At 41.7% G+C, this 10,746-nt stretch overlaps 1 protein-coding gene across 1 annotated transcript; it reads left to right on the forward strand.

Annotated features, from left to right (window-relative positions):
- Positions 1-8: 8 nt before the first annotated feature.
- On the forward strand, positions 9-3,368 carry LOC137193232 (ubiquitin carboxyl-terminal hydrolase 37-like). The gene is made up of 13 exons (XM_067604527.1): positions 9-29; positions 142-221; positions 332-535; positions 826-903; positions 1,098-1,229; positions 1,325-1,448; positions 1,544-1,695; positions 2,023-2,122; positions 2,213-2,289; positions 2,436-2,544; positions 2,644-2,704; positions 2,908-3,065; positions 3,227-3,368. The coding sequence occupies exons 4-13, from the start codon at positions 860-862 to the stop codon at positions 3,230-3,232; spliced, it is 963 nt and encodes a 320-aa protein (XP_067460628.1). The 5' UTR covers positions 9-29; positions 142-221; positions 332-535; positions 826-859; the 3' UTR covers positions 3,233-3,368.
- Positions 3,369-10,746: the final 7,378 nt, after the last annotated feature.

Consider the following 10,746-nt stretch of genomic DNA (forward strand, 5'->3'; position numbering starts at 1 on the left):
AAAGGTGCCGAGTCTTCGACTGCTGCAGAGTAAGTTTCACTGCTTCACATCAATCACACAGTCACCAGTCTGGACTAGTAAAGGATTCAAAAGTGTGTCTCTGTGTTACTGAACTGTGAGAGTCTTTGTTTCCTCCAACAGAGAAATCGACGAGTCGCTCCGGCTGCCGACGACCAGGGAGACGACGGAGAGCAGAGAATCCCTCAGAAACCTCAGAGGAGGTAACGAGACTCTTTTCACATCACTGACAGTGTTTGTCAGGAAGAAAGAAAGTCAAGCAAAAACAAAGTCTGCTACAGAATTACAGCCTGTCTCTCCCTCCATGTTGCAGCCCTGTCAAAGCTACAGATGGGACTCTCACTGCTGATGAGGTTGATGAGGTGGTGGAGTTTGATGCTCTCACCGAGGAAGAGGAGGAAGCTGTGACGAAGACAGAGAAGAAAGCAGCCAACAGAAAACATGAGCTGCACAGACTCACATCTTTCCTCCTCTCTGGGTATCGGACACTGGCCAACCAGGACTCGTCCTCCAACAGGTCACTTTCACATGTTCATAGTTCACATTCAAAAGCACAAAAATATCAAAAGCTGCCATCTGATGTCTGATCAGATTTGTTGACTTATTCTTTGATCAGATAGTTCCTGATTGTAATCAACATTTTCTCACTTTTTCACATGAAAAGCTCTTCAGACAACATCTCGTCTCTTTAGTGTGGCAGTACTGCAGCATCAGCATCAGCTCTGTCAACACATGTGTGATCGTTACATCACTTTTACATGAAAACATTGACTGTATGTTTATGTGTGTGTTTCTCTCTTCTTGTAGTGCCAAAACACATCACGTCCGTCATGGTGATGTCATGACCTCCCAGAGACTCAGAGGTCAGCAGGTCGACTGGTTTGGGTGAGTAAATCTGTTTCAAAACACAAATATTTAACAGAAGGTTTGTTGTTGCTCTGTCACATGTCTAAACTAACAAATGGATCTGTAACAGAACATAAATCCATCAAAGCAAAGTGAAATCTAACTAGTGAGAGAAAAGCAGCTGCAGTTAGTGATGTTGATGTGTGTGCTGACAAGTTGTGTTTGTGTGTCAGCTTTCCCAATCCAGCTCAGATCTGCTATATGAACTCCAGCCTTCAGAGCCTGTTCACGCTGAAGGACTTCATCACAGACATCATGTGCCAGGTGGAGGTGTGGGGTTCAGTGCCTCAGGCTGAACTGATCAGGTACAGCAGCCACACACACACACACACACACACACACACTGAACTGAAATAACAGCAGAAGCTCTCCTCTCTTATTTTTTCTTCACCCGCTGCAGAAGACTCATGAACATCGCGTTGCTTCACCGCTCCGTCGACGTCCGTGACAAACTCCAGGCCCTCTTTATGTTCAAGAGCGCCCTCTCTGTCCAGGCTCAGGAGTTCCAGGATTTCAACCAGAAAGTGAGTCAGCTGCTTTGATTGTTTCTGTTGTTTCACCTCCTCCTGATAGTTCCTCCTCTGTGCATCAAACCCTGTGTGTGTCTCTGTGTGTTCAGGATGCTCATGAGTTGCTGACAACTCTCCTGGATCAGATGAGGAGTTTGTCGCCAGCGCTGCAGGAAGCAGCTGCCCGCGTGGGAAGAAGCTACAGGTGCCCCGTTGAAGACCACTTTGAGTTCCAGATGAAGAACACAAGGATCTGCAAGAGGTAAAAGAAGACAGAGAAACACATCACACACAATCACAGCTCAACACACTTGTCTCTTCATACAGCTTTTTTATGTATATATGCCATATGTCATATCACATATCTTCAGCGAAACAGCAAAACACCTTTCTCCCATTTTCCTTCTTTTCCCCATAAATACAAAACATTGTCAAAAGTTTCCACATTAAGTCTTAATGTTAAATCAGGATGCCACAGAGATTTTGAACCTTCTTTAACCTTCCAGCTGTGCTACTAAATCCCTACAACAGGACGCCTCATCATGACCTCTGCAGCTGTAATTTTATGTTCTGTCCCTTGAATGTGCAGGTGTGGAGCCCGGACTACCAGAGAAGAGGACTTCAACAACCTGTCTCTGGACCTGGTGCCTGGAGCTTCAGTCCAGCAGATGCTCCAGGATTACCTGAAGGTAAGATCCACCTGTCCCTTTTCAGTGACATCATCCTTGCTGTTTTATTATGCAGTATGTCACTGACAGCATGTTGTCTCTGTTGTTCAGGAGACAGACTTGGACTTCAGGTGTGACTGCGGTGCCAACACATCTGGCCAGCAGTCCACCTTTGTGAACCTTCCCAAGTGAGTGACATCACATCCAACTGTGGTCCACTGACTTTAAAGGACCTGCTGAACTACACACACACACACACACACACACTTTACTTCTCCTTCATCTCCTGGTTCTCATGTCTTTTCTTCTTCTTGTGTTTATTTCCTGTCTACAGGGTGCTGATGCTTCATCTGAAACGTTTCAGCTTCACTCCGTTCCTGCAGCTGGAGAAGCTTCGATACCCAGTGGAGCTGTTCAGAGAGCTGCTGGTGACCTCCAGCCAGGTAAGAAACAACTCACCTGAGTCCAAATACAAAGTAAACATGTGGTCTGTGTGTACTGGTGTTTTATATGTGTGTGTTGTTGACTGTGTTCCTCCTCAGGCTGATGGTTGGTACAGTCTGGTGAGCGTCATCAGCCATTTAGGCTCTGGAGGGGAACAAGGTAAGATGATGACACGCTGACATCACACTGTCACCTTCTGTGGTTCATCTATCAGCTTCTCAGACTCATTATTTGAGCATTTTTGTTAAACCATTTTTTTTAACTGAAATGAATCATACACAAGTCAGCTGTAGAGATCAGTTGACCTTCATAACCTGTGCAAGTTAAGACACCTGATCTAACAGTGACTCCTCTCCTGTTAGGACACTACATAAGTGACGGAGTGCACCCAGATGTGGAGCTGGATGACCTCGCTGACCGCTGGCTCATTTATAATGATTCAGAGGTCACAGAGACAAAGGGGGCCTCTGTCTGTGAGCGGCGGCAGCGAGATGCCTACATCCTTTTCTACCAAAGACGGGTAAGATGACAAAAGTGTCTCTTCCTGAAGCCAAAGTGACTCTGATGTTGTTTGATTTGAACTGTTTCTCCAGACAGTGAGCCCACACACACGTTGTTGTTCACAGGGATTGTCTAATCCACCCACTCTGTATGACTGCAAGTGTTTTTCTCTGTTCTCAGATGTAGAGCAGTGTGGAGATGGGGGACTGTGTGGCACTCTCCTGAAGATGATGCAGTGGAGGTGAGCGACCACGGGAACTGGACATCACAGGTAAGTGTGTTCTTCTCTTTTGTCTTTCTGCAGGTGGTGAAGGAGAAGATGGAGATTCATGTCGGACCAGCAGCTCGTATCGTGGTCTGAAGCAGCAGGAGGACCCCCAGCCCTCAGGAGGAGGGGCTTCTTCCAGAGAGCCTGGTTCCTCCCGAGGTTTCTCCACGTTAGAGGGAGTTTTTCCTCGCCACTGTCGCCACACAACTCGTCTCCTACATACATCATTCTAATGCGGCTCTGGATTGGACTGTTACTGTCAGACATGGAGATGAGTTGCTCTGAATCAACGTGGCTTGCTCTCTGGGAACGACCACCTGTAAATAAAAAGAAATAAATAAATAACTTGAGAATTAAGAAGGATTTGATCCTGCTCTTTATTTGTGTATTTTACTCTCAGTGTTATTGAGTCTTTATGCTTGAAATGGACCTCAGTGATCAAGAAGTCTCATCATTGTCCACAACAGCAAACACTGAGTGTTACGTTCAATAAGTATAGAAACAAAGAAAGAGAAGACAGATCTTAAATAGATGTTCATACTGTTGAATTGTTTTGCCTAATATGTTTTGAAGGAAATGTAATTGCTGGTTTATATTTGTTGACATTTTTTCCTTCCTGTCCACAAAGTGTTAGACTCCTGTAGAGGAGACAGACAACTAACCATCATGTCAAATCAATTCAATTCATATTATACTGAATTATTGCCCAAAGACAGAGATGCATCACATGTGAGGATGGAGGAGTTTAATTCACCAAAGCAGACGTCCTCACTCACTCCAGCCTCATTTTGAGGAGACAACAGTTACTCACCAGGTGCATCGTCTCAACTGTCAAACGTGTAAAATAAGTCATAGTTTTAAAAGGAAAACACCTGATAACTGCTACTCTGATACTGATTATGGATCTACAGCTGTCAGGCCTATAGAATGAGACTGATTAAAATCTGTTTATTACCAACAGAACAGAATGGACGTGAGGGAGAAATCAGCTATAAAGCCTCATTAGTTTGTGAGAGAGCACAGGTAAAGTATAAGTGATGTCCTGTCCAGGCTCAGCTGATATTATGGCAGTAATAACAACAGCAGGACTGTAGCTGTATACGTTTCCTCAATGAACCAAGATGCACTTGGAATGGAAAGTTAGAAAAAGCTTTTTGGTTTATGAAGAAATCATAAAGAATGTTACAGTGTTGTAATGATTCATTTATGACTCAAATTCTACACACATAATATTTTTATTTTATGGGTAAATATGATGATGTAAGAGCTTCACAGCTTATATGATTCATCTACAGTATTATAATCATACAATATTATTTTGGAAATCAAATCTGGCTCCAACAATTCAAGACTGGAAGTCTACAGTGGGACACTGTTCAAAGATATTCAGTATCAGGCAGTTCCTGAAAGTCTACGGTCAGATTATGGAAGCGCTTTGTCTATTAGGACACAGTAAACTCGGCAGCCACACATTTCTCTGTTTTGTGTCTTCAGGCTAGGCTAACCCATTGTTGCTAACTTTGGAGCTAACCTCCTTCACTTTTCCAGCATTTAGGGAGACAACAGACGTGACTTTTTAGCATTTATTAACTGACACACTGTAGTCTGTACTGTACATTTACTGCCAGACTGACAACTTACTACTAACCTTTTCCTCTGCTCCGCTTGCATCCACCGTCACTTCTCTGCCCCTCGCTCTTTCCCACTCGCCACGCAAATACACTACGCAATGACGTATTCCTCAACGGCGTTACGCTACCAGTAGTTTCCCAGGCAACGACAGATAATATCAAATATTAAAAAATATTTTGGCCTGGCGGGGGTTCTCGTTGTGTCATTATGGAGAAACACAGATTCAGTAAACGTTCAGTAAATGTTGAGTACAGTCAGACCCAGCAGTCTCCATTAGGTTGGGCGAGTTCAAACTTGTGAAAACGGGGGTGTATTCAAAACACCCCCGTTTTCACAGGTAATTTGTCAGTCTGTTCCTCCCACCGCAGGACATAATGGATTAATCCTGGAAAGCTATTGATGTAGCACTTTTCTCCTTATGAAAATAACACGGAGATTATTCGACCAATGAGAATTTAGTCAGACGAGAGCATATCGACCAACTAATCGACCAGTCGACCAGCAGACTACAGCCCTATTGTCTATATTGTTTGTTTGTTTCTGCTTGTGTTTTTGCAGTGATGTGGAGGATGTTTGTGTTGGTAAATAATAAAACACAATTCTAACATTGCAGTAAAGCTGTTTTCACAGGACAGTCCAGCCCAGCTGTTCCTTTTACTGTCCCGTCAGATCAGCTGATCAGTCAATAAAGACATTCCAATCAAAAGTGTTTTGCCATCTGGAAAAAAACTTCCTCACACAAGAAGCAATACTCCAAACAGCATTGACACTGAGGGAGGAGAGGAGGCGAGTTTGCTGGAGGACAAAGATTCAAACATCATGATTAGAAGGCATGTGGTGCCGTTTACCCAATGTGAAGGACAGAAGATGTTATCTACTACTGGAAAACTGTAAAGAGGATGTTGAAGAATCAGACTGGTGGGCAGAAGTAAAGGTGCTATTTATATTCAAAAATATTAATAAGAGAGAGGCAAAAATAAACTCATAATAAAACATAGTGTAAGTGGGTTTACAAAGAAGACAGGAAAAGATGGATGTACAGTACATTCTGCAGAACACATGGAGGAAATGAAGTCTGACAGCAGGAAGAGCATGAAGAGAGGAGAGCAAGGAACTAACTCAGCTTAATCTTGCTCACCTACTACTGAGGGAAACAAAGTGCATAATGTGCTTAGAAAGCAAAGACAGCGTGTGTAGAGGAAAGTGGGAATAAGTCGGAACAGATGAGATCAAAGCAGGAAGCAGAAAGGTAGAGATTTAGAGGGATATACTGTAGAAGGGGAGAGAGGACAGACAGACAGACAGACAGACAGAGGTCGGGAGAGGTGACTGAAAAAGGGGGATAATGAGGACAAAGATGGGGATGGAGGAAGAGAAAAAGAGGGATGAGGTGACTCAGAGAGAGAGGTTTCAATAACATTTACTGTTCAGTTTTCATGACAAGCATGAAAGTCTTAAAGCTCTCGTATCTTTCTCTCCTTATCTGTCACTTTGTTCACTCTGTCTTAAAATGAGTTGTAAATAATAAATAAATCAATGAATAAAAGGGGTTTTCTTTTGTCTACATGTAAAGTACAACTGGTCACTCATATTCTCACCATCTGAGCTTTGTATCCTCATAGATTTGGTTTTAGGGCAAAATTACTCAGCGCTCTCATTGAGCTCATTTCTAGCAGCAGCAGGCAGCTGTTTTCAGCAAACACGCTCTGATAAACCCACTGTACACTACCTGCTAAGGCTGAACCAGTAATGGTAGTCATAGTCGTACAGTCCCATGAGGTACAGCAACACATGGAGACAAACTGACAATAGATGCCAAGAAACATGAAATAACACACACAGTAGAGAAGCTAGAAACAGACAGGAAATCATCATTGCTTATACATTTAGTGTGAATGGTGAAATCAGTTAAAACAAACAGTGAGTTCACAAACATCTGCTGCTCATCTTTGTAGGTAAGACACAAACTGTGTACCTGCTCCCTTATTTTGCATGGTGATTACAGCCAATCACACAATACACTGTTTTTATTTAAACAGGTCTTCAGCTTTGTTCAGACAGCCTGTGTGAAAAACTCAACACCTCATTCATTTGAAAGGAGGTAGTCCGGTGACACAGTGGGGATGCCAACTATGGATTTATTAAGGAGAACTGGATTCAGAAATCCAAAGATGGTGCTCCATTCATTCATGTGGCTGAATCCAAATGTCCAGACGTCACTGCACTAAACTGGTGCAGGCCTGGGAAATCTGCAAGGATGAGGGCCGTCCACAAGGCAGGGCCGGCCCTGACTTTGTTGGAGGTGAGATTTTAGATTGGATCCCCCACCTGCTGCTGCCCTGAACACCCATCACTCCCCAGCACTGCAAAACCACTTGCTTTTCAATTGGACTTCAATTGGAATTTCATAAAGAAAATAACAAGTAAGTTAAATATGTAAAGGGAAGAATAAATACAATTATGCTTATAACATCAACAAGAAATCATTTCAAAAACAGCAGCAGTCAGATTCGATGGAGGTAAATGAGGAGCTGGACACCTCTTCAGCAGCAGAAAGAGTTATAGATGAGGCAGACAGAGCACTTGTGGTCCTTTCAGCACCAGACAGGTTGAGATGAGGTGTAAATACTGATTTGTCACAGTTTTGCAGCATTTTTGCCTTACTGAATTCTATTTGTTGCTGTACTTTTTCTAATAAATAATGGAGCAGCCCATGTCCCAGACTGCAGCAATACATTTATGCCCAGCTAAGAATTTAATAAAGAATTTAAAATATAAAATACATTTTGTACAGATTATGTACAGTCACTGTCTACATTAAACATTAAAAATCTACATTATAAACATCTAACTGGTAATGTATTATTAAAATATCTATCTATAGAGAGATGTGTGTTTTAGATGTAAATTGGCATTGATATTTGTTCTAATAAATATTAGTCTCAGACTGCAGCAAGACATTTATGCACAGTACAGAATGAAATACAGAATTTAAAAGTTTAATTCTGTCTACATTAAATGTATCAGAAAAAAAATGTTTTTATGTTGTTTATGTTTTTGGCATTTACATTTTATAAAATCTCTTTCTACACAAAGAATCTCACAATCAAAGTGTGCTCATTTAAATGGTCGTCTGTAGCACGAACACATAGCATCGGTACACTTTCCATGTAAAGCCAATCATAATATGTGACGTCATTTGTAAATGCAGGACACCGAGCACATCTGGTACCTATACCTGTATATAAACCTCTGGGATTGATGAGAGAATGAGGTGAACACAATTGGGCAGTGGCAACCGGTGAGCAGGTGGGTGTGGAAACCAGGCAAGAAAGTCTGGGGGCACTGGGTGGACAGGTGGAGAATGGTAAAACCAAGGGAGGAGAGTGTGGGGTTAATGACAGGGAGAGAGGCAGGAAGGGCAAAGGAAACTAAATAATCAGGACGGAGACAGAAATCATGACACACACATTAACTGTCATCTACCGAAAGGAAGAAAGGTGAAGTTGGCATTCTTTAATTAATGAATAGTTATGTCAGAAGTGGTCACTGTGAAACTGTGAATAGAAGTCACTGGAAAATAAACTCTGAAGTGAACTGTGAAGCCAATCATACTCTGTCCTAACATCAATAGAAAGTTATCTTAATACATTTACCTCATACATAATATGTTTACCATCAAATTTATAGGCAGCAACATGGAACAGGCCTTCAGGCAGACAGTAGACATTACAACATTCCTAATTTCACATTTTAAAATTGGAATATTTCATTTATTTGCTTATCAACACAATGATCATATATCTTAAAATGGTGTTAATTCAGACACATACCTCCCTTGTAAACCACTGGTTTGGATGAAGTGAGCATAGCTCCCTGTGGTGGATCAGAATGCTGCGCTCTTTAGTCTGTAATGGAAGAATTGTAACAACCACCTCTGTGTCTTTTTTTCCACAGTGAAGTTAAGTGCCAAAGAGAATTACAAGTCAGTGACGGCAGATTATTATCTATGCTTGATGAAGAAAAAACATTCATTACAGAATAAATGGACTCATCAGTATCTGACACGTTACACCAAAGTAAGGCGTATCCATTTTTTGCAAAACAGCACAATCAAAGCAATGTACATATTATATCATTTATTTTTAAGGCTCATTTTGACCGTGCCACATAGAGGAATTAATGTACCCATGTATCTTTTTCATGAGGATCCAGTTTTTCTTTCTTCACTTCTACTGGATTTGATTTGATACAGTACATAATGACATGGCTATGGCCTCATTGCCCTTACAAAAATGGTCAAGGGGCCACATTATATATGACCATATGCCCATTCATTTTACTTACAACATGCTTTACTCTGAGTAACTTAATAGGGGCATACACCCTATTAAGTTACTCAACATCTCTTGGGCCCAGATAATGTTAAAGAAACTGTACCTGGCTGAAGTACCTCTGACTCCTTGTTTGTCCTGAAACCAGATTACATTGAATCATTTCAGATATCCTTTTGTGTTGTTTTTAAACAGAGCTAAAGTAACTGAAGACCACTGCTCAGGCTTTACATTAACGTCAGTAAAACCGTTCAGAACAAAAGAACTGATTCGAACATCTCTTCCTCCAGCCTTTTCCCAGAGATCTGTTCTGTCTGTGGCCTTTCTTCACGTGGTCCATGTTTGGATTAAACACATATTACTTTTTCCATGTTCTCTATTTTTCTGAATTGTCTTCCGCTCTCCTCGTCTCCCTTGTCACTTTATGGGGGTTGGTATCCAGCTTCAGGTGTATCATCATACTGTTTAGTAGTGGGCATCACAAAATGTATATGTTTGCCATCTTGTGATTCAAGTCTATAAATAAATTCACAGTAAAAATGAGTTTGTAACATGGTTTTATTTTTTAATTAAAAAAAAAAAAAAAATTAATTCTATCGCAAGTCAGCATACAGTAATTTCCTTATTACAGGTGGGGTGGCTAAAGTCTTATTCAGACAGTGAATACCGGTAGTCCGGAGGTCTTTGAATCTGACTGTCCAATTTCGAATGTTTCTCTGTGGTTGTGTGTTTTTATCTCCTGAACAAGAATACAGCAAACAGGTCAAATAATGTGTTGTAGGTAGTTTGGAACACTGAAGCTGCGTTACAATGAGCTGTCTACATGAACTCAGTCACAGGGACAGAGCCTGGTTCATTTAGAATGTATCCAGTTATTGGCTGGACAAACATGTCTGTCCCTGACTGACTGACTGACTGATGAAGTTACACCACTGGTCGGTCGAAGGCCGCTGAAGCTTGGGACAGCCACGCATCCCAGAATGCATTTCGCACCAACTGGCAGTGATCAGCGATGGCAGAGATTTTGAGCCAGGCTAAAAGCTGTTGTAAATCTCGCTTTAGGACTGTTAATATGTCCCTTTATTAAGTTTTAAGATTTTTAAGGCGAGAAAGTAACCATGTAGATTCCCAATATGTGGTTAACAATGCCTGTTTGGAAATTAGACGTTTTCGGAGATGTGAGGAGTTTTCGGAGCACTTCCTGGGGGCTTGGTCGCCACATCCTGTATCTGTCCTTTCAAATGAAAAGCCCTCTAGCATTTCATACATAGTCCAGCCATATACCAGGGTTTAACCTAGTCTTGTTAATGTATTGGTTGTTCAGTCACCTGTTGACTGTGTGATTTGTGAATGAGCCTGTGCAGAAGGTCTGGTTACCCGTCAGAACAGTTTTCTCTCTGTGCTGTATAATGAGTAATGAGCTTCAAGTAACAAGAACACTGTAGGCTTTGTAGGCTAGTTTTTGT

Source organism: Thunnus thynnus, chromosome 11, assembly GCF_963924715.1.
Source record: "Thunnus thynnus chromosome 11, fThuThy2.1, whole genome shotgun sequence".
Taxonomy (NCBI): Eukaryota; Metazoa; Chordata; class Actinopteri; order Scombriformes; family Scombridae; genus Thunnus; species Thunnus thynnus.

What these genes read in the sequence shown, in the direction of transcription:
- LOC137193232 (XM_067604527.1), top strand. Translation starts at nt 860, where the DNA reads ATGACCTCCCAGAGACTCAGAGGTCAGCAGGTCGACTGGTTTGG. An exon ending in TCCAGGATTTCAACCAGAAA is followed by an intron (nt 1,449 to 1,543) that starts GTGAGTCAGCTG and finishes CTGTGTGTTCAG; the next exon opens with GATGCTCATGAGTTGCTGAC. An exon ending in AGGCTCTGGAGGGGAACAAG is followed by an intron (nt 2,705 to 2,907) that starts GTAAGATGATGA and finishes CTCTCCTGTTAG; the next exon opens with GACACTACATAAGTGACGGA.